General features: G+C 46.5%; 1 protein-coding gene across 2 annotated transcripts in view; it reads left to right on the plus strand.

Moving 5' to 3' along the window:
• Window positions 1-25,297, plus strand: part of GALNT18 (polypeptide N-acetylgalactosaminyltransferase 18) — a 356,848-nt gene that overhangs the window by 187,611 nt on the left and 143,940 nt on the right. For both annotated transcript variants that reach the window (XM_054438882.2, XM_054438883.2), the window contains exon 3: window positions 2,278-2,444. In XM_054438882.2, the coding sequence (XP_054294857.1) occupies window positions 2,278-2,444 (167 nt within the window). The remainder of the gene's footprint in view (window positions 1-2,277; window positions 2,445-25,297) is intronic.

The following is a 25,297-nucleotide window of genomic DNA, read 5'->3' on the forward strand; positions in this document are numbered from 1 at the left end:
ATTATACTTTATATAAAAGAAGAATTCATGTACTATTTGTTTGGCCACAGATGGTATTACTTTTTAAATGCAATTAGCAAGTGGTGTGTGTGTTAATACTCATCTCTGTCAGTTTCCATGCCTAGGGAAAGCCCAACTGCTGGTCTTGATCACCATAAATAAATACTAGCTAGAGGACTTATTTGACTGTCAACCACAAATCTTTTAATTGCTGTTCTAAAAATTGTATTCACATTTTTCTTTTCCAAAAAACTGAAAAAGATCCGATGAGCTTCAGAAGGTATGCCAGTCTTTCTCCTTCATTCAAGTTCCTCCCCTCACCTCCCTATTCCTTTCATTCTTTCACCATGGTTAAATCAGCTGGTTCCCTCCTCTCCAGCCACAGCACTGGTTCCCTTGGATCCACAGAACCCTTGCACGACTCACTTTTGCATGCTATTTAAGTTTCTGATCCAATCTCTCTTCCTCAGAGAGGCCTTCCTGACCACCCCTTCTACAACAGCTGCCAGGGCATCATCTCATTCTCCTGCCTAGAGTTTCTTTTCATCTTAGCACTTATATGAAATGGCATTTTTTCTTCCATATTTATCTGTTTTTCTGTCAAAGCATAAGCTCCATAAGGACAGGGACTGTGGGACTGTGTCCACTTCCTGCTGTACCCTCAGTGCCTGTAACACTACCTGCCTAGTGGAAGATACTCAATAAATATTTATTCCATTAAATGCAAGAACAAATGAATTCTACACCAATCTATTAACTTGGTTTTATTAAAATCACAAGTACGAAGTAGATTTGGGAAAAGGCTCAACTCTTTCTTTCCCCCATTCCTCTCTGGCGAGAGAGAAGGAGAGCTGCAAATAGAATGGGAAAAGTTTCTGTAAATTTCTGGTAACCATAGAGATGCTGATCTTAGTTTATTAATCTCATGCTCTTAAGCAGGCTGGGGCCCCATGGTGATTTCTCCAAATTGCTCAGTGCTGGTTATCCTGAAGCCTTCCTCATTAAGGAAGAGCAGGCCCATTCCTATTCTGCAACACTTTTTTCTGCAACTGCAATTACCGACAAGCAGAAGCCCCGTGCAATTATGCTCATTATTGCATGTTCTGACCTGGCTGCACCTCCCACTCTGGAGCAGTGGAACATGGTCACCAGCCCTAAAGCCCTGGAGCCTTCAGTGTGAACCCTCCCCTCCAAACCCAGGGCCTGGGACAGGGCTGTGATTGCTGCCCCATTCTTTCATTCATCTACACAGAAAATGGGAGCTTAGTGCCTTCTAGAACAGCATTTAATATCAGGCAGGGAAGGGCCCCAGCAGTGGTCTCCTGCCCATAAAGACTATGCTTGCAGAGGAGGGAACTACCCTCAGGAGCCATGACACTTTTCATTGTCTGGCCTCTCATGGGATCTGATTTCAGAACTGTGTGTTCCTCTTCATGTGGGGAATACCTCAAGTCCTCAAGAGACCACCAAATGGCTTCAGGATTTCAGCAGAGCTGGGGGAAATGGGCCAGTTAGGGGCATTCTCTTTCTTGGCCGTTTCTGCTTCTAGGAGAGATCCTGGTGCAGGTGTCAGAGGACTAGAGTTGGGATTCTGTCATGGTAGCTGACTCAGAGTGCAGTCATAGGTGGGAACTCAACCTCTTTGAGCCTCATGCTCCCCGTCTGTGAAATGAGACTGGACCTGGTCCTTCTACCTTTTCCTCATGTTGAGACTGTTTCTAGCTCCAACCCTGATCTAGAAACTGGATTTCTGTGATGAGTGAGAAGCAGGAGAAGTTGCAGGCAGTATGCCTTCTGGAGTAAAGGGAAGTAGATTTTGGCAGAAGTCTCTGGGAGGAGGCGTCTTTGTCTCTTGAGGCTGGATGCCTGAGGTCTGGCCTCACCTAGGTGTTGGTTACCATTTTGGAAATACTATGAATTTACTTTGGTTGCATTTCCCATTCTACTGGATTTAGAAACATTGAGTCATTCTTCCAGTAAACAATCAGGGACTACCTGCCAGCTGCCATGTGCTGTCCTAAGTGCTCATGGCATTACTGTTCAGCTGGCATAGTCACTGACAACTTCAACTCAGGTGTGGGGTGAACTGGTTTCAATGCTTGTGGGCCTTTCTGCTGGACATTTAGGGCTCATCTTAAGTGCATCAAAGAAGGGGCCCTTGGAAGAATCTGGATTCCTGAGCCCTCCAGCAAAGCTGGAGCCAGGACATGGGCTGGGTCAGCTCCTGAGGTGACTCCAGCTGAGTCACAAATCTAAGCACTTGGCTGTTCTTTGCAGGTGCCGTAACCTATCATTTCCTGACAGCCTGCCAGAGGTGAGCATCGTGTTCATCTTCGTCAATGAAGCGCTTTCAGTGCTGCTGCGCTCCATCCACTCGGCCATCGAACGCACGCCCCCACATCTGCTCAAGGAGATCATTCTGGTGGATGACAACAGCAGTAACGGTGAGTGTTGGAGCTTCCCAGGGCCCAGGCCCTACTTCCTGGCTGACATCTAAGCCGATGGTTCAGCATCGTGGTTCACATTTGCTCAAGGCTGTCTGTGGCTGCTCTTTCTCTGGAGTATAGATGAGAAATTCATGGTGGCCACTGCTTCAGAAAGTTCACTCTGTCTGAGCATGGCCTCTGCATCCCAGAGGGGTCTGGTCCTTAGGCTTTTTCTCCTGGCTGACTACTCTCCCCTCCCATATTCCAGTGCAATATGATAAGATAGAAGGCCCTGACCTCCTACCCTACCATGTACACCGTGAACATGTCCAGTGACTCTTTTCCATAATGCATCATTTCACCTAGTAGGGTTCCGCAGCCTCTGCCTGGAAGATTGTTCACTGGAGTTATGTTAGCAGTGGCGGTGGTGATGATGGTGCTGGTGGTGATGGAGGTTGTAGTGGTGGTGATGATGGGGATGGCAGTGAGCATGTAACTCAATGACAGCAACAGACTTGTTGAATGTCTAGCCTCTTTGCTGGATCCCCTGTTCCCTGTTCCATCTGTCCCTAGCCAGACCCTGGGTGGCCTGCAAACACCTTGTTGAAGCCATCATATCACTAACTCTCTTTCTCCAGCACTACCAGCCACCTCTTTTCCCTGGTGCACATTTCTTGGTCTCTGATTCTTTGCACTCCCATGTGCCATCATATACCATTCCAGACTGAAAGACCACATTTTGAGACAGCTGAAAAACCAGTGTTCTTAATAGGACCATTTATATGAATGTACTTCTGATAATGCATGATTTCTCAAAATAGACTGCTGGGTCACTGTATCATAGAAACACTGAGCTTGTGTTATCTTTTGAGCTTTCTCTGCTGTAAGGTAGTAAATTTCCTAGTGAATCAGTTGCTGTAATGAGAAGTTCAGATGGGCAATTTGTGATTTGTTATCAATTAAAGCTGAAACACATCGGATAATTGAAATGTATTTAATCTGAGAAAGCGAATCTTCATTTTCATTTTATCATCATGTGGTAGGAAGTGTGGGAACAGTGCTGTGAGGGGATTTTAGAAATTTCTGAAGGGCTTTGCTGGAGAATCATTTGACTCTCATTGTTCCACGGACATGAAGAAAGGAAAAGGCATCGAGGATGCAAATAGGCAACATAGTCTTAAAGGTAATTGTCTATCACGAGGGAGACAGGAAGGGCTCAACTCCCATCTCTGATGGCTGCCTACCGTCATCTAGCCTGGGACCCAAAAAACGTGTGCCTAAGAAAACTCCCATTCCCTAGTGACTAACGCCAGACAGCCTGACTAGCCTGCCCCACACACTCCATCCCTGGACTTCACCTAGGCCTGCTGATCCTCGTCACCTCTTACATTGTAAGGAGGCACAGGATGGAAGAACCAGCATTCAAGGATGAAAACATCCCCCAAGCAACAGGCACAACTCCTCACATAACAAGAGAGAAGAGAATGGAGCACTAGGAGGAAGAAATCTCGGAGCCTTTCATTTCTTTCCTGTAGTGAGAACCTTTTCTTGTCCTTAAGGATGCCATTTGGACTCTAAGTCATATGGACAAAGCTGATATTGAGTCTGAGAAATTTAGATAAGGAAAGTGAATCAGATACAGAGGATTTCCTATTTGAACTTAAAGAGTTTGAACTCTATTTTGCAAATGGCAATAACTATCTAAAGCTTTTGGTCAGAGGAATGACGGGGTCAGAGCTGGGCAATGGAGGAATTTGGCCATGCTTTATTTATTATATTGGCTGGGGAAAAGGGCATCTTGAAGAAGGGAAATGGATGAGAAGGCTATTGCAGCAGTAGAGAGAGAAGTCAAGAGGCCTGGAGTCAGGGACAAGTTATAGGCCTGAGAGGTATTATGAAGGAAAAATCTGTTGGACCATTTGGCTGAGAAGCCATGGGCAGGCGGGCTCACAGAGGGGAGGTCAATGATGGCTCAGAGTTTCAAGCCAGGGTGATTCAGAGGATGGCGGTGCATTGCCCCAGAAGAGGCAGGCAGCAGGAGCAATGCCCTGGGGCAGTAGTCCGTCATCAGGGATGCAGACAAGCAGCACCTGAGAGCTTTCAAAACCAAAGCTCTAGAGCATTATGGTGATGGTTCAGTAAAGTATCTTGATTGTGGTGTTGGTTACACAAAGCTGTGTCATCACAACTGCATTGAGCTGTATATGCACACCCAAACCAGTGCCTGCTTGTATAAGGAGAGATCTGAACAAGCTCTGTGGATGGTAGCCGTGTCAGTGGCCTGGTTTTGATATTGTGCTGTGGTTGTGTACAATGTTACCATTGGGGAATACTGGGTGAGGGGCACATGAAACCTTCTTGTACACTTTTGTGAATCTATAATTACTTCAAAATATTAAGTTAAAACAAAAAGCTCTCCTAGGAGATTCTAATTCAGTGAGTTTGAAGAGAGTTCTAGACATCGCTGTTTTAAAAAGCATTCTTTATTTTGATTTTTGTTTTGAGACAGGGTGTTGCTCTGTTGCCCAGGCTGGAATGCAGTGGCATGATCACAGCTCACTGCAGCCTCGACCTCCCAGGCTCAAGCAACCCTCCCACCTTAGCCTCCTGAGTAGCTGGGACTACAGGTGCATCGACCATGCCCGGCTAATGTTTTGTAATTTTTGTAGAGATGGAGTCTCACTATGTTGGGCAGCCAGGTCTCAAACTCCTGGACTCAAGCAATCCTCCTGCCTCGCCCTCCCAAATTGTTGGGATTACAGGCGTGAGCCACTGAGACCAGCCTTAAAAAGCATTCCTAATGATTCACAGCTCTGATAGAGAACCTTTAGTTTCAGGAATAACATGTGGCTTCACTTTTGAACATATTTGGTGTCCAGTGCATGGTGTGAAGGGCCAGAGCTCTGGACTAAAGCCTGAAGTCATAGATTCTGGAACCCTCACCACCATGGATAACTGACCGTGGAAAAGTCCCTCAGTCTTTCAGAGTCTGTTTCTCTCTCTCTGGAAAATGGAGATGATAAATCCTTCTTTGCTTGCCTCACTTGCCTGCAGTGGTCACATCATGTGTGACTGTGAATTGATCCCTGCCACTATTACCCTTCCTGAGTTCTACCCCATTTCCAGGAGGCAGGCACATAAGCCAGCAAACTGCACGGCAGGAGCCCCAGAAGGGAAATGTGGGAACACGGATTTGGAGTCTCATGCGTTGAGTAATTAAAGCCATTGACTGGAAGGAGAGGAGGTCAAAAGGGAAGAGGAAAGAACAGAAAGTTAGAAGCTTGAGAGAATACTGAGGGTAAGATTTGTAGGCGTCGGGAGGAAGAGCGTTAGCAGGTGAGAGAGGAGGAACGCTCGGGAGAATCTGGAAGACAGCACAGTCTCCGTGGGCAGAGAGAATTTCAGGAATAAGAGAACCGTCTATTCACATGAAACTACAGACAGGTGGAAGGACGAGGAACCTGAGCAGAAGCCACTGGGTGTGGAAGGGACAGACCTGGGAAACCTCAGTGAGAAGCTTTAGTGGAATGTTGGAGATGGGGGCTGTCGAAGCCAGATGAAGATAAAGAGCAGGCAGTGAGGGGAGATTTTTCCTCGAGGATTCTTGACTGTAGAGGAGAATCACAAGCTCAGGCAGGAACTGGAGCAATGTTTTCCAAAAATAAAAATTAAAAATTACCATCCTCTACAGCAAGAAATAAAGTTACATCATGACCCAGGATGACACACCCACTCACACCCATACACACATGATGGGAACACGACTTTTAAGAAACAATACTTACCCTTATAATGTGCAAAGCACTCTGCTATTTTCTATTATATTCTGTTCTGTTCAATTCAATTCTATTGTATTTTATTGTGTTCTAGTTCTCTTTTCTTAAAGGTAGGTTGTTCTCGAGACCCTGAGTGCATATTAGAATCACTTGGAGGGCTTTTAAGAAATTCAGGGCCCAGGTTTTACCTCTAGTGATTTAATGGGTCTGGGGAGATGGGCACCTGAGGCCAGAGTTTGGAGCAGGGCCTTTGAGGAGGAAGATGGGATCCAAGGCACAGAAGCAAGAGTTGCCTCCGAAAATAAAGGACTTGTCTTTCTCCTGCCCTGTGAGGGAACAGGGAGGCAGCAGGAGGCAACGTGGCTGTGGTGATGGGTACCCAGAGTCAAGCGCAGCTGCATGCTCAGTGGCCTGATGGCCGACAGGGCCAGAGCGGAGGCTAGACGTGGGAAGGGGCCTGGCCCTGGCTAGAGTTCCCATGTGGAATGGGACAAGGAGGTAACTAGGAATGGGATTCCTTGCCCCCAGGCTGAGCTGAACCCTCAAAAGGGGAAGAAGAGACGCTAGAGTGAGCTCCTAGAGGAAGTGGCCCCTCTCTAGCCTTAGGACATGGCTAAAGGCCCTTCGGATCTCAGCCTGACTTGGAGGAAAGTGGCTATGGCCAGACCCTGTGCAGGCTCCATGCAGGGAGCTGCTTCTCTTGGGCCTCTCACTCAGCGCAAGACTTTCATGTTTTTCAAATCAGGCCAACTCAGCTCGGTTCAACCAAGATTTCTGTAGTACCAGCCTGGGCCAATGGAAGGAAGAGGGTGATGGATCAGACCTAGTCACTGCCATGGGGAGTTCGTCAGATAAGTCTAAAGTGGGGATGAAATGTTCTAGGACTTGGTTTCCAGGCTCGGTTCTGCTGCTTTCTGGCCATGGGTCTCTGGGCATAGGTTTTCTTATGTGCCACGACGGGGACATCAGGCCCTGCCTTGCCCTGTGTGCCTCACAGAGGCACTGGGGATGAGGTGAGGGAATCGGAGTGAAAGTTCCCTGTAAGCTTCTGGGTGCCAAGGGTGACTTAAAATGACAGTGACAAAAATAACAACAGTAACAATAATCATGACAACAGCTGACAAGTAGCCACTGTTGAAAGACAGCTGTTTTGGTGGGAAGAGCGCAGAATTTGGCATTGGGCCAGCTTTTCCATTCCAGCTCTTTCTGACTTTGTGCTAGCTGTGTGTACTTAACCTCTGCGAACCCTATTTTCCTTATCTGTAAAACTGAGATGTATAATTCCCACCTCAGGGGTTGCTGGGAGGCTTGAATGAGATAACACGATGGAAGGGATGTTGGTGTTTAAAACTCTAAATTATGCAGCCGTGCAGAGCCATCGGAATGTCTTCCTCACTAAGCCTTCCTTCCCAGGCTTCTATTACTGGTTCCGTGCATGCCGGAGCCTCGTGTCTCCCCAAGCTCTCTTTGGCCACACCTTTGCTTTGGGTCGGGCCTGGGCTTCCTCAAACACAGGAACAGGGCAGTCAGTCACTGCTTTCTTCTTTCAAGCTTCTCTAGACCTTTAGCTCTCGCTCAGAAGCCAGGGACTGAAGGCTCTGTAAGTGGCCGTTATGTAGGAGCCTGAATCCCTGTTCTCTGTCTCCTTAGCAACTTCCTCAACAAGCTCCACTTTTTCAGGGGCTGGCTCCGATCTATCATGCTGTCACTCCACTGCAGCAGTCTCAAACTTCAGCGTTTGAGTTTGGTTAAAAATATGGACATTTGGCAGTGTGTGATGTCTCATGCCTGTAATCCCAGCACTTTGGTAGGCCAAGGCAGGAGGATCACTTGAGCCCAGGAGTTCAAGACCAGCCTGTACAACATAGCAAGACTCCGTCTGTATATTATCAAAATTTTATTTTTTGAATAATATGGAGATTCATACCAGGCATGCCGCTGCCTCAGGACATTTGCATTTGCTGTTTTTTCCACCTGGAATGTTCTTTCTACCCCCTCCCCTCCACCCTGCTCCATATCTGCACAACTTGCTCCTTTTCCTCTTTAGGCCTTTACTCAAAAGCCTCCTTCTCACTAGGGCTGTCAGTGAATCACTCCGTTTAAAGGGCAACACTCCTCCCTGTCACTCCTCACCCCACCCCTTGTTTCTTTTCCTCTGTATCTCCAACTGCCTTCTGACGTACTGTGCTCACTAATTTACTCTCTCCTAATTATTTGCACATTTCCCTCCCCCAGTGTGTAAACTCCATGAAGATAGGGGCATTTGTTTTGCCACGTGAAGTATCTCCAGCACCTAGAATAGTGCCTGGTATTTGTAGTTGTTCAATAAATATGGATTTAATGAAAGAATTTTGAATCTGTAGATCTGGGGCAGGGCCTGAAACCTGCATTTTCGCATGGCTCCAGGGCACTCTGATTCTTTGTGAGTCACTGTTCTAATTGTTGTCCTCCATCTGTGCTGCAGCTGAGAGCCTGGGACAGCTGCCTCCACCCCAGCTCCCCCAGAGCTAGCCTCTGGCTGCAGGCACCACTGGGTGGAGTATTTCTTCCTGGGCCAGGGTCCTTGGGGCTTCCCTGTTGCATCCCAGGGATATGGCATGAATGTGGGGTAGAGTGCAGAGGAGAAGGTAAGTTTCTCTTGCTGGCCTGAACTCACTTCCCATCTTCGGAGTCAGATGATCAACACTGAGCCTCCCTGTGACCATGTTATCCAACCTCTGCAAGCATTCCTGACAGTAGTGACCAGGCTCTGCCTGCTCTGCAGCTCGAAGGCCATGTTTCCCGTCCCCTCCTTATCCTCCTTGTCAAATCAAAAAAATGGTGGGAGCACAGCTCTGAGCCTGCTGGTTTCAATTACCAGACTTTTCAGCAAATACCAATGGACCAATGTCTTTAGCTGGGACTGCATGATTCAATCTCTACAGACTTCCAGAGGGAGAGAAGCAACAGGATTTTCAGTCAATAGAGGCATCTCTGCCTTTGACTCTTGGCATTCATTGCTTCATTCTTTCAGTCCTTCAACAGGTTTTTGGTGGCCACGTGTTTTGTGCTGAGTGCCTGGCTAAGCACTTTGGGGGCTTGTTCATGTGACACAGGTATTCCAGTACCTGGCACAGAGCAAGTGCCCAAGGAATGTGAACTCTTTCAGGTTCCCTCGCCAGCTGTCCCAGCTGTTCCCTCGCCCCATCCCACAATTCAGCCACTTCCACTTCTGGAAAAAAAAAAAAAAAGTTTTCTTTGCTGTAGTCAGTTTGTTTCCTTTTTGAACTCATGTCCTCTTTTGATAAACATAAAAATCACATACCCTTCTTTCATGCCACTTGAAATTTCAAAGTTAATTTGAATTTGTGATTAAAAGCACATCAAAGCAATGGTAATATCAAATATTCTTTTAAGAATCCCATGCCCTGGAGATGTCTGTCTGCTCTGGGTTGGCAGTGCCTTGCCCAACCTGAATCCAACCCATCACTTGTCTCCTGCTGCCGCTTTCAAGCAAGGCAATGGCTGGTTCCCACCACTTCATGTGCTTGAAGGCTGGATTGAATCTTCTCTCTCTCCCAGGTCAGGGATCTCCTTTGCTCATGGACCCGGTCTTCATGCTGGCCACGTTTGCTAGAAACCTCGCATATCTGTTGCCAGGAGAAGGCATACAACTCAGCGGGCCTCAAGAGATGGGCAGAAGGAAACTGTCCCTCCTGACAACAGTGTCAGATGGGCAGAACCCAAGGTGAGCCAATTAATCCTAGCTGGCTCTTGGGAGGAAACTGCGGACCTACATTGGGCAGAAACCTGCCAGTGTGCCACTTCTTTGCATGGCAGAGCTGAGCTAGGGCCCGGGTCTTCTGACTCCCACAGAAGACCACATCCTCCAGCACAGGCAGTCTCATCACTTTGTCCAGCGTGCACTTCTTCCTGCTTGTCTGCACTGTATGTGGGCATGGTGGCCCATAGCCAGACCGTCCTGGTTTGCTCCCTTTGCTGGGAATGAATGTCCTCTGCTACCCCACCCACTTTGCTTAGCTCCAGACTTCCAAAGTCAGCTTTGCTACCACTGTTTCCAGAAACTCCTCCATGGCTCTGCCCCCAGCACCGCCCCAGCTGGTTTAGGGGGTTGGCCTCAGTGCTCCCATGCACCCTGGCTCCTCCTTATCCTACTGTATTTTACCTGGTTATTGACTCACTAAATTACAGTGAGTAGTTTAGGTCAGACTAGCCAAGGCGACCAGTGTGACAGGAACATGATCCTGGCCATCTCAAGACCCCAACAACAACTAGCCCAGTGTGCTGCTCATCGTAGTCATTCTATCAATTTTGTTGACAAAAGAATAGTCATGATCTCCCAGGGAAGTAAATGTGGTCACCATCTCCACTTCGTAGATGAGGCAGCTAAGCCTCCGAGAGTCTAAAAAAGAAAAAAGGGACAGGCTCAAGACCACATAGCCAGGAAGTGCTAGGACAGGAATTCAAATCCAGGCCTGCTGGCCCTGGACCTCGTGTCTCCTCTACTTTCTGCTCCTGGAAGCCTGGGAGGCATCGACATAGGCATCTCCTCTCTGGTTCTCTCCTGATGGCCAGCCCACCCCATTGCTTCTTAGGGAGGGCAGACCAGAGCCAGGACGACCGCCACATGCACTAAAATGGCAGGTCCAACATAGGTGAGCCTCCCTGGTCCTCTCTTGGGTGCAGGTGATGGCTGGGGTCCCGCATCTACTTTGTTGGGGGCAGCAGGCAGGCTTGGCCAGAAAGGGTTCCCCAGGCTGGTTTTCAGGCTTCCAGCTAGGCACCACCCAGCTAGCTGCCTCTGGCCAGGGCTGGAGTTTGACCCCCACTTCTCCAGGCCTGGGCCTGAGACTCAAGTGACTCCTAGTGCCCCTAGATAGAAAGAGTCCTGACCAGGCGCCCCCAGCTCATTGAGCACTTAGTATGTGCCAGAGCTATTTTAAGTACTTCACCATAAATTAATCAGTGTCATATGATGGTGGTATGAACCATTACCAGTGTCACCTGATGTAACAGGGAGGCAGACCCAGCGAAGTTAAGGAACTTGTCCAGAGTTACAGAGGTGTGATTTGACTGGTTTCAGAGCCTACACCCTTTACCATTAAACAGACTGCTTGCCTCTGGTGCACCATGAGTCTCTGATTCCAAACAACTTATTTGAATTTTGTCCTTATCCCTTTTCTCCATTCCCTCTGGAGGGAGAGATATTGGGCAGCAGGACCAGTGAAGTAGGAGACAAAAAGGGAACTTCAGAGAAGGGTGTGTCTGTGTCCTAGCCTCGAGCTTTGCTTGGAGATTTGCCTGCGGTTTCAGTAAGGAGAGATGGGTTGCATAGAGGCTTCCTGGCTTCTGTTGGGTGAGAGGTAATTGAACAGTTGGCAGCCATGCTTTAGGTCACCTTGTGAGAAGGGGCCAGCTTCCTATTCTCTTTGAAATAGGGAGAAGTTGGCATGCCTGTGTGAAGGTGCATGTATGTGCATGTGTATGTCTGTACATCTTTATACATGTATATGCAAGTACTCTTCATGTATGCACACACACGTTTGTTGTGTACATGTGTATTGTGTTACATGCATATAACACGTTTGTGTGTGTGCCTTGCATGCATATCCATGTGTTCATATTCATGCATACAAGTGTGTGTGTGCATGTGTGCACACATGTATGTGTTACTGCATCCATGTGAGCACTGTGTTTGTGTGTGTATTGTGTGTCTGTGTGTGAGTGTGCTTGTGGGTGGATGCGGACCTGTGTTTGTGCACTTATGCAGTAGTGTGCATGCATAAGCAGCATATACAGGCACATGGGCATGTGGGCTTGTGTGTGCTTGTGTGAGCAGTGGTGTTTCAGTCCCCACTAACAATGGGTTGAGCCTCTTTCATGAGCCTCTTTCACCACCCACTGCTACCTGGAGCCACCTTCAAAATCCTGATGAATGACAAATAATTGCACAACTGTGAATCATTGTTATTTTTAATTGTTGGTAAGAATGTCAATGTAGTGATGAAATAGAAACAGAGCTCCCCAGATTGCTTGCCACCAGCTGCTGGGTCTTTCCCCACCCCCTGCAGAACCCCCATTATCCCTTGGCCCAGAGCCTGCCTAATCATTGTTTAATGTTTCAAAGATTCTGTCCTACACAAGAGATACTCATTCCAGGCTGTAAAACTACCAACAGCTTTGCATGCAGCTGGAATAATTGCGAAAGTTAAAAAAAAAAACAGAGGAAAAGAATGGTCCAACAGTGTTGTGCTTTATGGAGCTTAAAGAATCCCATGTAGCTAATCGAATTACAACCAAGACTCAGGCAGCTTAAAGGTGTTTACATAGCCAGGCACATGGGCTGTCAGCCCGTTCAGCCAAAGGCTCCTTGCCACTGCCCGCCTCTATGGCTTTGACCAGTGCAACTAGGCTGGCTCACCCTCAAGACTGGCAGCAAATACCTGGCAACCTTGGGGTGCATACCACCCAGTACCACCTGAGTCCTGGGTTCTCCTATCATTGCTCCTTACTGCCTGGGGTTGCCTCTACCTGCCACATCCTATACCAAGCCTGAGAGTTCCTCTTGGGCATGGCCACTGCTACGTCTCCTCTGGTGGTGTCCAGCAGCACTTTGCCAAGCTCTTACTGTCATGACTTATATGACTCCTGAGTTTCTGGCTACTCTGAGTATTGAATGCTCATCTCTCCCTGTTGATTCAAGCCCTGACCCCAGGCCTGAGCCCTGCTTTGGCCAGTTTCTGTGAAAGTAAAGTTTCTCTCTAGATATAGATATAGATATAGATATAGATATAGATATAGATATAGATATAGATATAGATATAGAAGATATAGATATCTGACAGATTCAACTGATTCAACTGTGTCCATTTCTGAACCTACCTCTCAGCTGCCACACATGATTCTATGCCAGGACACCCAGGCCAGGGGCACATAAGGGCTAATATAAAGTCTGTGCTGTCTATTTGCTAAATTATACATCCTGGTATGAGTCTGTCTCCAAAGTGCCTTTTCTAACTGCATAGTCCAGAGAAGGCACCTTTTGGCCAAGTACATCAAGGTGCTGTGTGCTAGCAGCACGGCCAGTCCTGACCTCTGCAGAGACTCTGCAGAGAAGTATTGTTTCTTCCCAGTGGGTGGCCTTGACTTAACAGTGGTGCAGCAGCCTGGGATGACTTCCCTGTACCTGCTGGCCAGCAACCCCAGCTTTCCGCAACCTCCTCTGCGTTGGTTCTGCGTTTGGCCTGCCTCTGTTTCCTGTCAACTTGCTGTTCTCTGGTGGAATGGAATCTTGCTCTGATGCCTGCCTCATCCCCTTAGCTGGGCCCCAGCTTCCCAGCTAGCCCTGGTCAATCCTCTTCCTTGAGGGGCTAGACTCTGTTCTCTGTACACCAAACTGGGGCCCTGCTCCCATGGTTCGATCCACCTGGCTTCCTACGTCATGGGGGCTGGGACTTCCCACTGATAAGCTCCTCCTGAAATGAGCATCCTTAGTGATGCCTAAGTATATCAGCTCTTGAGTCACCTGCCTCTTTGTGGACCAGTCCCAGGGCTCAGTCCGTTTCTCCAGCTCTAGTCCTGCATGTTGCCAGCCTCTTCTCTGCTCTCACCAGCCACTCTGCCGAGGTCCCAGCATGCTGCACCGCTGAAGCTGCCTGAGCCTGGCAGTGGTGTGGGTAGCTCATCACTCCTCTTGGCCCCTTTACTTGATACAGGAAACTGTCAGAGAATCAAGAACTCCCCAGCATGCTACCCTGCTGACCAAGGACAGCACCTGGGAGGGCAAAGGACCTTCCTTTTTTTGCTCATGAGCTCCCTGTAGCAATCTACAGCGAGAGGGCTTTGTACCATTTTGCTTTATGGACTAGCCAAGGTGACCAGTTTTTGATAAATGAAGCTGGCAGGAATCAAATACAAAAAAAAAAAAGGCCTTCTTCCCCTGGTCAGTTGTGTGACCATCTGTCAACGGGGAAATTCCCAAAACTGGAGCTGAGTGTTGGGGGTGAATCAGGAGGGGTGTCTCTTGCCCTCTGAGGGGCCCTGTTGCCAGCCACTGGGATCAAGCTGTCTCTAGAAAGGGCCAGGGAACATTACTCAGGACCACGGTGCAGCCAGCAGGAAAGGTCTCCTTGTTCATTCTTGGCACCCAGCCTATCTTTCTCAGCAGCTTGAAAAGACAAACTCAGGTGCAGACAATAGTTACAGCTGTACACAGGGCACTCCTTGTATGCCAGGGTCCTCCTTCTGCTTTCCTGAATAGTTAAAACAGTTCAAAACTCAACAAATCAAATGCTTCCTACTGATATTAAATCTTTGGAGTATGGAATACCTTCTGATGGAATTGATTTCCTGAAAGGCTGCCCCAAACCATGCAGTGACCCAAGTGGCCTCCAGTAGCTTCAGAGTCTCAGTGCTCGGCAAAAAGTGGAGCATGTGGATGAGAGTTAAGTGCTGTAGCCACCCCAGCTGCTGCCCATATCTGTCCTGCATAATTATCTTTCAGAAGATGAGCACCTCCTTGTTGGATGGTGAAGGTGGGAGGTGGTGCTAGAGACAGCACTAGGAGTTGGGGAAGCTGGTGCAAATGACTGGGTCTGAGGGTCCAACAGCAGGTACGTGCTCCACTATGCTGCATAGCAACAGAAATCTGCTCTCTCCCATGGTGGCTGGGAAGCCAGTTTTGGTGAGGGAGGTTTGTTTGTTCTGTTTTTTGTTTTTTCTTCTTTCAAAAATGAGAGCCCTAATCGATTCTCAGGAGACCTAAATTGGGAAACCAATTCAATTTTTTTCAGGAACTGTCTCTCTTCTCTGCTCAAGCCCACAGGGACTTGCACCCCTTCTGCTCTTACAGTCATGCATTCATTTAACAAATCGAGTACCAGGCCCAAGGCTCTGCAAGAGGGAGGCAGCAGGGAACCAGATGTGGTTCCTGCCATCAGAGAATGATAGCAGGCAAGTAGAGAGGCGTTCCAGCCCTCATTTGGCACAGATGCAGACTCCCCAGGTTCTAGTTGATTTTAGGAGCTCATGTCCCAAGAGCTCATGGCGTAAGTAGAATTTTAGGGAGGAGAGGCAAGGGCAGCCTGTGGCAGGGTGTTCTAGTTAGGCCTGGTCTTGGGGTGGCTGCCATGAGAGAAATCCTGAGAATCATATTGACACAAAGATTCTTATTGCACTTGTATTTTTTATATTAAAGTTTGCACGGTTTTGTTTCTTTTCTTTCTTTCTTTTTTTTTTTTTTTTTGAGACAGGGTCTTGCTTTGCTGCCCAGGCTAGAGTACAGTGGCATGATCTCAGCTCACTGCAACCTCCGCCTCCTGGGTTCAAGCAACTCTCATGCCTCAGCCTCCTGAGTAGCTGGGATTACAGGCGTGTGCTACCATGCCTGGCTAATTTTTGTATTTTCAGTAGAGACAAGGTTTCGCCATGTTGGCCAGGCTGGTCTTGAACTCCTGACCTCAAGTGATCCACCCACCTTGGCCTCCCAGAGTGCTGAGATTACAGGCGTGAGCCACCATGCCTGGCCAGTTTGCATGGTTTCTAATAAAGGATTGAAACAGAAAAAAAGCACGAAACAAAGAAATATCAGACTAGTGAGGAGGAAGGCTTTTTACCAGCAACCACTAACAGAAGGCTAGTTTTTCCGGATGGCCCCATGGTTGACTCTGACCCCTTCTGTGCTGCTAGACTAGAGACTTGATTTGTAGCCAACCAAAGAGGGCATGGCCTGCGTGCAGAGATATGTGATTCTCTTTGTGTTTTCCATCGCTGGTCCCCATACCGTGACTTCCAGTGGCCTTCTCCAGTGGCTCAGGTGGTTCTCCACTGAGCACCTGACCTACAATTGGGGTAGTGACCTGGTTCACAGTGTAGGTCCCTCCCACTCTAATGGGCTTCCCTTAAGGGGCATTGGGCAATTTGGGGCAGGCAGCCCTAAAAACTAATCCAACATCCTCATTTGACTGGAGAGAAAACTGAGATCCAGAGAAGTTAAGTGAATTTCCCAATATCACACACCTAGTTCATGGCAATGCCTAGAGACCAACCCTGGTCCAGTGCTTTGCTAGCTGGACTCATTCATTCAACAGACATTCACAGAGTGCATTCTCAAGTGTCAGCCATCATGCTCAGCACACCAGTCCAAAGATGGATGAGAAACAGTTTCTGTCCCCAGCAAGCTGGCAGCCGAGTGCAGATGGTAACACACAAATAAGCAAAGCACACAAAGCAAAGTGCTGAGTGCCATGAGCCACAGGTGAAGGCAAACTGCTGGAGAAGCCCAGAGGAGAGATCTCAGTCACTCTGGGAGGGCTTCTTGGAAGAGTTGGCATTTGAGCTGGGCCTTGGTGATTGAATGGATTTGGGTAAATGGAGACGATGATGGAAAAAGACAGAACCTGCCTTTGTTTTTGAATCTTCTTAATTAGGGAAGGAATCAACATGATAATTTATTAGGTACCTGCTGTGTTCCAAGCACTGTGCTAGACATTTTTACATAAGGCTTCTTTAATTTTTTCAGTATTTCTCCCCATCTTATAGATGAGGAAACTGAGATTCAGAAGTAACTTAATCCTAAATAGAGACAACTTCTTTGATTCCTTCTTCTCTCTTTCCTACAAAGCCTCACCCAATGCTGTATGCCCCATGAGGGCGCAGTGAATGACTCTGAGGACTGAAGGGAAACAGAGACAGAAACATGGGGATAGAAGAATTTTCAAAGTCATAGGGGAAGGCAGCACTCCTCTTCCTTAAACAATACATGGCTGAGCACAGAGCCATTTAGTATTTCTATCATCAGAATACATGTCTTCCTCGCAGGTATATACACTCCGCCTTCAGGCTGGTATATTAACCTAAGTGAATACAGACAAGAGCTATTTGTTTTAGCTAAGCATCTTTCATGTGTTAGCTCATTTTGCCCTAAGGACATTCATAGGAGATACATCTTAGTATTATTAATACCATGTTCATTTCACAGATGAGAATGCTGAGGCTCAGAGAAGCTGCAGGTTACACAGCTGGGAATGGCAGACCCAGCATTTGAGCCCTAGTTGGATCCAGCTGCAGAGACTGAGTCCCTAACCTTGTTCTATGCTCAGGGGTCCTAAACTCAGTTGCCTAACAAAGGCTAGACAGTGCGAATATGGGAGTTGAGCCGATGCAAGGCAATAAGGAGTGGTGGAAACTGGTGAACAAAAGAATGAGCCCGGAGGAGGAGCCAAGATGGCCGAATAGGAACAGCTCCGGTCTACAGCTCCCAGCGCGAGCGACGCAGAAGACGGGTGATTTCTGCATTTCCATCTGAGGTACCGTGTTCACCTCACTAGGGAGTGCCAGACAGTGGGCGCAGGTCAGTGGGTGAGCGCACTGTGCGCCAGCCGAAGCAGGGGCAAGGCATTGCCTCACTCGGGAAGCGCAAGGGGTCAGGGAGTTCCCCTTCCAGGGGTGACAGACGGCACCTGGAAAATCGGGCCACTCCCACCCGAATACTGTGCTTTTCCGACGGGCTTAGGAAACGGTGCACCAGGAGAGTATAGCCCACACCTGGCTCAGAGGGTCCTACGCCCACGGAGTCTCGCTGATTGCTAGCACAGCAGTCTGAGATCAAACAGCATGTCTGCAGCGAGGCTGGGGGAGGGGCGCCCGCCATTGCCCAGGCTCGCTTAGGTAAACAAAGCAGCCTGGAAGCTTGAACTGGGTGGAGCCCACCACAGCTCAAGGAGGCCTGCCTGCCTCTGTAGGCTCCACCTCTGGGGGCAGGGCACAGACAAACAAAAAGACAGCAGTAACCTCTGCAGACTTAAATGTCCCTGTCTGACAGCTGTGAGGAGAGCAGTGGTTCTCCCAGCACGCAGCTGGAGATCTGAGAACCGGCTGACACTCTCCTCAAGTGGGTCCCTGACCCCTGACCCCCGAGCAGCCTAACTGGGAGGCATCCCCCAGCAGGGGCAGACTGACACCTCACACGGCCGGCCAGGTACTCCAACAGACCTGCAGCTGAGGGTTCTGTCTGTTAGAAGGAAAACTAACAGAAAGGACATCCACACCAAAAACCCATCTGTACATCACCATCATCAAAGACCAAAAGTAGATAAAACCACAAAGATGGGGAAAAAACAGAGCAGAAAAACTGGAAACTCTAAAAACCAGAGTACCTCTCCTCCTCCAAAGGAACGCAGTTCCTCACCAGCAACGGAACAAAGCTGGACGGAGAATGACTTTGACGAGCTGAGAGAAGAAGGCTTCAGACGATCAAATTACTCCGAGCTACGGGAGGATATTCAAACCAAAGGCAAAGAAGTTGAAAACTTTGAAAAAAATTTAGAAGAATGTATAACTAGAATAACCAATACAGAGAAGTGCTTAAAGGAGCTGATGGAGCTGAAAACCAAGGCTCGAGAACTACGTGAAGAATGCAGAAGCCTCAGGAGCCGATGCGATCAAATGGAAGAAAGGGTATCAGCCCTGGAAGATGAAATGAATGAAATGAAGCGAGAAGGGAAGTTTAGAGAAAAAAGAATAAAAAGAAATGAGCAAAGCCTCCAAGAAATATGGGACTATGTGAAAAGACCAAATCTACGTCTGATTGGTGTACCTGAAAGTGACGGGGAGAATGGAAACCAGTTGGAAAACACTCTGCAGGATATTATCCAGGAGAACTTCCCCAATCTAGCAAGGCAGGCCAACATTCAGATTCAGGAAATACAGAGAACGCCACAAAGATACTCCTCGAGAAGAGCAACTCCAAGACACATAATTGTCAGATTCACCAAAGTGGAAATGAAGGAAAAAATGTTAAGGGCAGCCAGAGAGAAAGGTCGGGTTACCATCAAAGGGAAACCCATCAGACTAACAGCGGATCTCTCGGCAGAAACCCTACAAGCCAGAAGAGAGTGGGGGCCAATATTCAACATTCTTAAAGAAAAGAATTTTCAACCCAGAATTTCATATCCTGCCAAACTAAGCTTCATAAGTGAAGGAGAAATAAAATACTTTACAGACAAGCAAATGCTGAGAGATTTTGTCACCACCAGGCCTGCCCTAAAAGAGCTCCTGAAGGAAGCGCTAAACATGGAAAGGCACAACCGGTACCAGCCACTGCAAAATCATACCGAAATGTAAAGACCATCGAGACTAGGAAGAGACTGCATCAACTAACGAGAAAAATATCCAGCTAACATCATAATGACAGGATCAGATTCACACATAACAATATTAACTTTAAATGTAAATGGACTAAATGCTCCAATTAAAAGACACAGACTGGCAAATTGGATAAAGACTCAAGACCCATCAGTGTGCTGTATTCAGGAAACCCATCTCACGTGCAGAGACACACATAGGCTCAAAATAAAAGGATGGAGGAAGATCTACCAAGCAAATGGAAAACAAAAAAAGGCCGGGGTTGCAATCCTAGTCTCTGATAAAACAGACTTTAAACCAACAAAGATCAAAAGAGACAAAGAAGGCCATTACATAATGGTAAAGGGATTAATTCAACAAGAAGAGCTAACTATCCTAAATATATATGCACCCAATACAGGAGCACCCAGATTCATAAAGCAAGTCCTGAGTGACCTACAAAGAGACTTAGACTCCCACACATTAATAATGGGAGACTTTAACACCCCACTGTCAACATTAGACAGATCAACGAGACAGAAAGTCAACAAGGATACCCAGGAATTGAACTCAGCTCTGCACCAAGCAGACCTAATAGACATCTATAGAACTCTCCACCCCAAATCAACAGAATATACATTTTTTTCAGCACCACACCACACCTATTCCAAAATTGACCATATACTTGGAAGTAAAGCTCTCCTCAATAAATGTAAAAGAACAGAAATTGTAACAAACTGTCTCTCAGATCACAGTGCAATCAAGCTAGAACTCAGGATTAAGAATCTCACTCAAAACCGCTCAACTACGTGGAAACTGAACAACCTGCTCTTGAATGACTACTGGGTACATAACGAAATGAAGGCAGAAATAAAGATGTTCTTTGAAACCAACGAGAACCAAGACACAACATACCAGAATCTCTGGGATGCATTCAAAGCAGTGTGTAGAGGGAAATTTATAGCACTAAATGCCCACAAGAGAAAGCAGGAAAGATCCAAAATTGACACCCTAACATCACAATTAAAAGAACTAGAAAAGCAAGAGCAAACACATTCAAAAGCTAGCAGAAGGCAAGAAATAACTAAAATCAGAGCAGAACTGAAGGAAATAGAGACACAAAAAACCCTTCAAAAAATAAATGAATCCAGGAGCTGGTTTTTTGAAAGGATCAACAAAATTGATAGACCGCTAGCAAGATTAATAAAGAAAAAAAGAGAGAAGAATCAAATAGATGCAATAAAAAATGATAAAGGGGATATCACCACCGATCCCACAGAAATACAAACTACCATCAGAGAATATTACAAACACCTCTATGCAAATAAACTAGAAAATCTAGAAGAAATGGATAAATTCCTCAACACATACACCCTCCCAAGACTAAACCAGGAAGAAGTTGAATCTCTGAATAGACCAATAACAGGAGCTGAAATTGTGGCAATAATCAATAGCTTACCAACCAAAAAAAGTCCAGGACCAGATGGGTTCACAGCCGAATTCTACCAGAGGTACAAGGAGGAGCTGGTACCATTCCTTCTGAAACTATTCCAATCAATAGAAAAAGAGGGAATCCTCCCTAACTCATTTTATGAGGCCAGCATCATCCTGATACCAAAGCCTGGCAGAGACACAACAAAAAAAGAGAATTTTAGACCAATATCCTTGATGAACATTGATGCAAAAATCCTCAATAAGATACTGGCAAACAGAATCCAGCAGCACATCAAAAAGCTTATCCACCATGATCAAGTGGGCTTCATCCCTGGGATGCAAGGCTGGTTCAATATACGCAAATCAATAAATGTAATCCAGCATATAAACAGAACCAAAGACAAAAACCACATGATTATCTCAATAGATGCAGAAAAGGCCTTTGACAAAATTCAACAACCCTTCATGCTAAAAACTCTCAATAAATTAGGAATTGATGGGACGTATCTCAAAATAATAAGAGCTATTTATGACAAACCCACAGCCAATATCGTACTGAATGGGCAAAAACTGGAAGCATTCCCTTTGAAAACTGGCACAAGACAGGGATGCCCTCTCTCGCCACTTCTATTCAACATAGTGTTGGAAGTTCTGGCCAGGGCAATTAGGCAGGAGAAGGAAATCAAGGGTATTCAATTAGGAAAAGAGGAAGTCAAATTGTCCTTGTTTGCAGATGACATGATAGTATATCTAGAAAACCCCATTGTCTCAGCCCAAAATCTCCTTAAACTGATAAGCAACTTCAGCAAAGTCTCAGGATACAAAATCAATGTGCAAAAATCACAAGCATTCTTATACATCAATAACAGACAAACAGAGAGCCAAATCATGAGTGAACTCCCATTCACAATTGCTTCAAAGAGAATAAAATACCTAGGAATCCAACTTACAAGGGATGTGAAAGACCTCTTCAAGGAGAACTACAAACCACTGCTCAAGGAAATAAAAGAGGATACAAACAAATGGAAGAACATTCCATGCTCATGGGTAGGAAGAATCAATATCATGAAAATGGCCGTCCTTCCCAAGGTAATTTACAGATTCAATGCCATCCCCATCAAGCTACCAATGACTTTCTTCACAGAATTGGAAAAAACTACTTTAAAGTTCATATGGAACCAAAAAAGAGCCCGCATCGCCAAGTCAATCCTAAGCCAAAAGAACAAAGCTGGAGGCATCACACTACCTGACTTCAAACTATACTACAAGGCTACAGTAACCAAAACAGCATGGTACTGGTACCAAAACAGAGATATAGATCAATGGAACAGAACGGAGCCGTCAGAAATAATGCCACATATCTACAAGTATCTGATCTTTGACAAACCTGACAAAAACAAGAAATGGGGAAAGGATTCCCTATTTAATAAATGGTGCTGGGAAAACTGGCTAGCCATATGTAGAAAGCTGAAACTGGATCCCTTCCTTACACCTTATACAAAAATCAATTCAAGATGGATTAAAGACTTAAATGTTAGACCTAAAACCATAAAAACCCTAGAAGAAAACCTAGGCATTACCATTCAGGACATAGGCATGGGCAAGGACTTCATGTCTAAAACACCAAAAGCAATGGCAACAAAAGCCAAAATTGACAAATGGGATCTCATTAAACTAAAGAGCTTCTGCACAGCAAAGGAAACTACCATCAGAGTGAACAGGCAACCTACAAAATGGGAGAATATTTTCGCAACCTACTCATCTGACAAAGGGCTAATATCCAGAATCTACAATGAACTCCAACAAATTTACCAGAAAAAAACAAACAACCCCATCAAAAAGTGGGCGAAGGACATGAACAGACACTTCTCAAAAGAAGACATTTATGCAGCCAAAAAACACATGAAAAAATGCTCACCATCACTGGCCATCAGAGAAATGCAAATCAAAACCACAATGAGATACCATCTCACACCAGTTAGAATGGCAATCATTAAAAAGTCAGGAAACAACAGGTGCTGGAGAGGATGTGGAGAAATAGGAACACTTTTACACTGTTGGTGGGACTGTAAACTAGTTCAACCCTTGTGGAAGTCAGTGTGGCGATTCCTCAGGGATCTAGAACTAGAAATTCCATTCGACCCAGCCATCCCATTACTGGGTATATACCCAAAGGACTATAAATCATGCTGCTATAAAGACACATGCACACGTATGTTTATTGCAGCATTATTTACAATAGCAAAGACTTGGAACCAACCCAAATGTCCAACAATGATAGACTGGATTAAGAAAATGTGGCACATATACACCATGGAATACTATGCAGCCATAAAAAATGATGAGTTCACGTCCTTTGTAGGGACATGGATGAAACTGGAAATCATCATTCTCAGTAAACTATCGCAAGAACAAAAAACCAAACACCGCATATTCTCACTCATAGGTGGGAATTGAACAATGAGAACACATGGACACAGGAAGGGGAACATCACACTTCAGGGACTGTTGTGGGGTGGGGGGAGGGGGGAGGGATAGCATTGGGAGATATACCTAATGCTAGATGACGAGTTGGTGGGTGCAGCGCACCAGCATGGCACATGTATACATATGTAACTGACCTGCACATTGCGCACATGTACCATAAAACCTAAAGTATAATAATGATAATAATAATAATAATAATAAAAGGAAAAAAAAGAAAAAAAAAAAAAAAAAAAAAAAAAAAGAATGAGCCCAAGCTCTGCCCAGAGGGGCAGCCAGCACTGCCTCCAGCCTATTGCTGGCCTGCGGGACTGACAAGTTTTCTCAAGTTGGAAATTCACACTTTTATGCTTGGTGGGCTGAACAAGACACATGGGCAGATCAGATATGGCCCTAGTCTGTCTGTCTGCAGCTTCTGCCATATTGACTGCCACTTTGAGAAGCAGAAGCTTCTCTTGAAATGCTTTTTATCTCAGGCATCCCTGTTGAAAACCACCTCTTGCACTTTTTCCTCCTTTCTCTCCGTCTCTCTCGTAATTACTTGTTCTTCACATCTCAGAAAGCAGCCACTCCAGATAGGCTGAATTAGCCACTCCTCTGTACAACTTTCCTTCACCATGTGCACAATTTGAGGGCATCATCATTAGCTATATGGTTTAGTTCCACTGATTCAGGGAGGCCCCTTCTGAGCTGAACAGCCCTTTCAGAAAGGCACATGGTTTCGCAATGGTGGTGTGGATTCTGTCCCTGGGTTGTAGACTCAGATGCCATCCTGGGTGAGTCACTTCCCTGAATCTTGAGACATTGGAAGGAACTTGAATCAAGTTCCCTGGTCCAAGTCAGGAGTAGGAATAGATGTGGCCAGTGCCTGAGAAAGCTGACCAGGCTGCAGAGGAGTCAGATAGAGCAAGGGTCACTTAGGACAGCTTGTCAGTCAGGTGGGGCTCATCTCAGCAGGATTCCGCCCAGGAGCAAGGACTGGCGAAGGAAATGGGGCAGGCTCAGTCCTACTCATGGGTTGGCTCAGGGTTTGGGCTGCTATCATTTTGAGGTGCCATGGCTTGCCAAGCTGCCCTAGCTTCCCTAATTCCCTTCCCCTGTGTGGCTTCCTCTTCCTGCACTGCCTGTGACCCGCTACCCTGGAGGATGGTTGTGGAGTGTGTCTGTGGTGGCTGTGGTTGGTGTGGTGGCGGCTGCCATCTGGGAGTAAATAACCACAGCACGTCAGAGCTGAACAAAACCCAGGAATAGATCTCGGGCCCCGTGCTTCCCTCATCCAGGGAAAGGAATGTGAGTTGGAGCTTTACAAAAGCAAATCTTTAAACCTTTCCTCACCTGATGAATTTGATGGGGTGACAGAAACGAATTAGAAATTAAGTAGGGGCTCAGAATTTACATGAGCTCCATGCCGAATGGAAATTGAAAAGAGCATCTCCAACAGAGTTAATGGTGAAGGTCAGGTTCCCAGCATACTTGGCAGGGTGTCCCGACCCTGGTCTCGGGAGGAAATTGACTGAAGGATCCTGCTGATGAGATCAGGAGGTGCAGAGAGGGTTCTCCACCAGACAGTGGGAAGGAATTAACTTGTCACCAAATGACACTCAGTGATATGACAGAAAATTCCAGCAATGCAGGGACAATTTTAATGCCAGGCTACACAGTGGCAGCATTGACTCTCCACATTTCCCTAAGGAGCTTAGACATTGAAGAAAGGAATGTGTCTCTGCATTGGACGAGGCCTCTGGCTAAGTCACAGGCCCACTTCCTGTGGACTGTGTCTGCGAGCTTCTCTGTGTTGTCAAATTTCATTTGGCTTAAAAATAAGAACTAATGCAGAGAATCAAAGAAAACAAAGTTGTTTGCTGAGTGTTCCTGACCAGGGCTGCTCAAGCATGAGGCTGAGATATTGGCTGAAGTGATTTTATTTTCTCTGAAAAGAACATTCAAGATTGCTGTTTAATCTTTCTGGAGTGAGTTCCCACAGTCTTAGGTGCCCAACTGCTGCCCTCTAGACCTGTGTACTCCATATTCCTATGACATGTGAGTCCAACAGTG

This window comes from Pongo pygmaeus, chromosome 9 (assembly GCF_028885625.2).
Source record: "Pongo pygmaeus isolate AG05252 chromosome 9, NHGRI_mPonPyg2-v2.0_pri, whole genome shotgun sequence".
NCBI classification, from domain to species: Eukaryota; Metazoa; Chordata; class Mammalia; order Primates; family Hominidae; genus Pongo; species Pongo pygmaeus.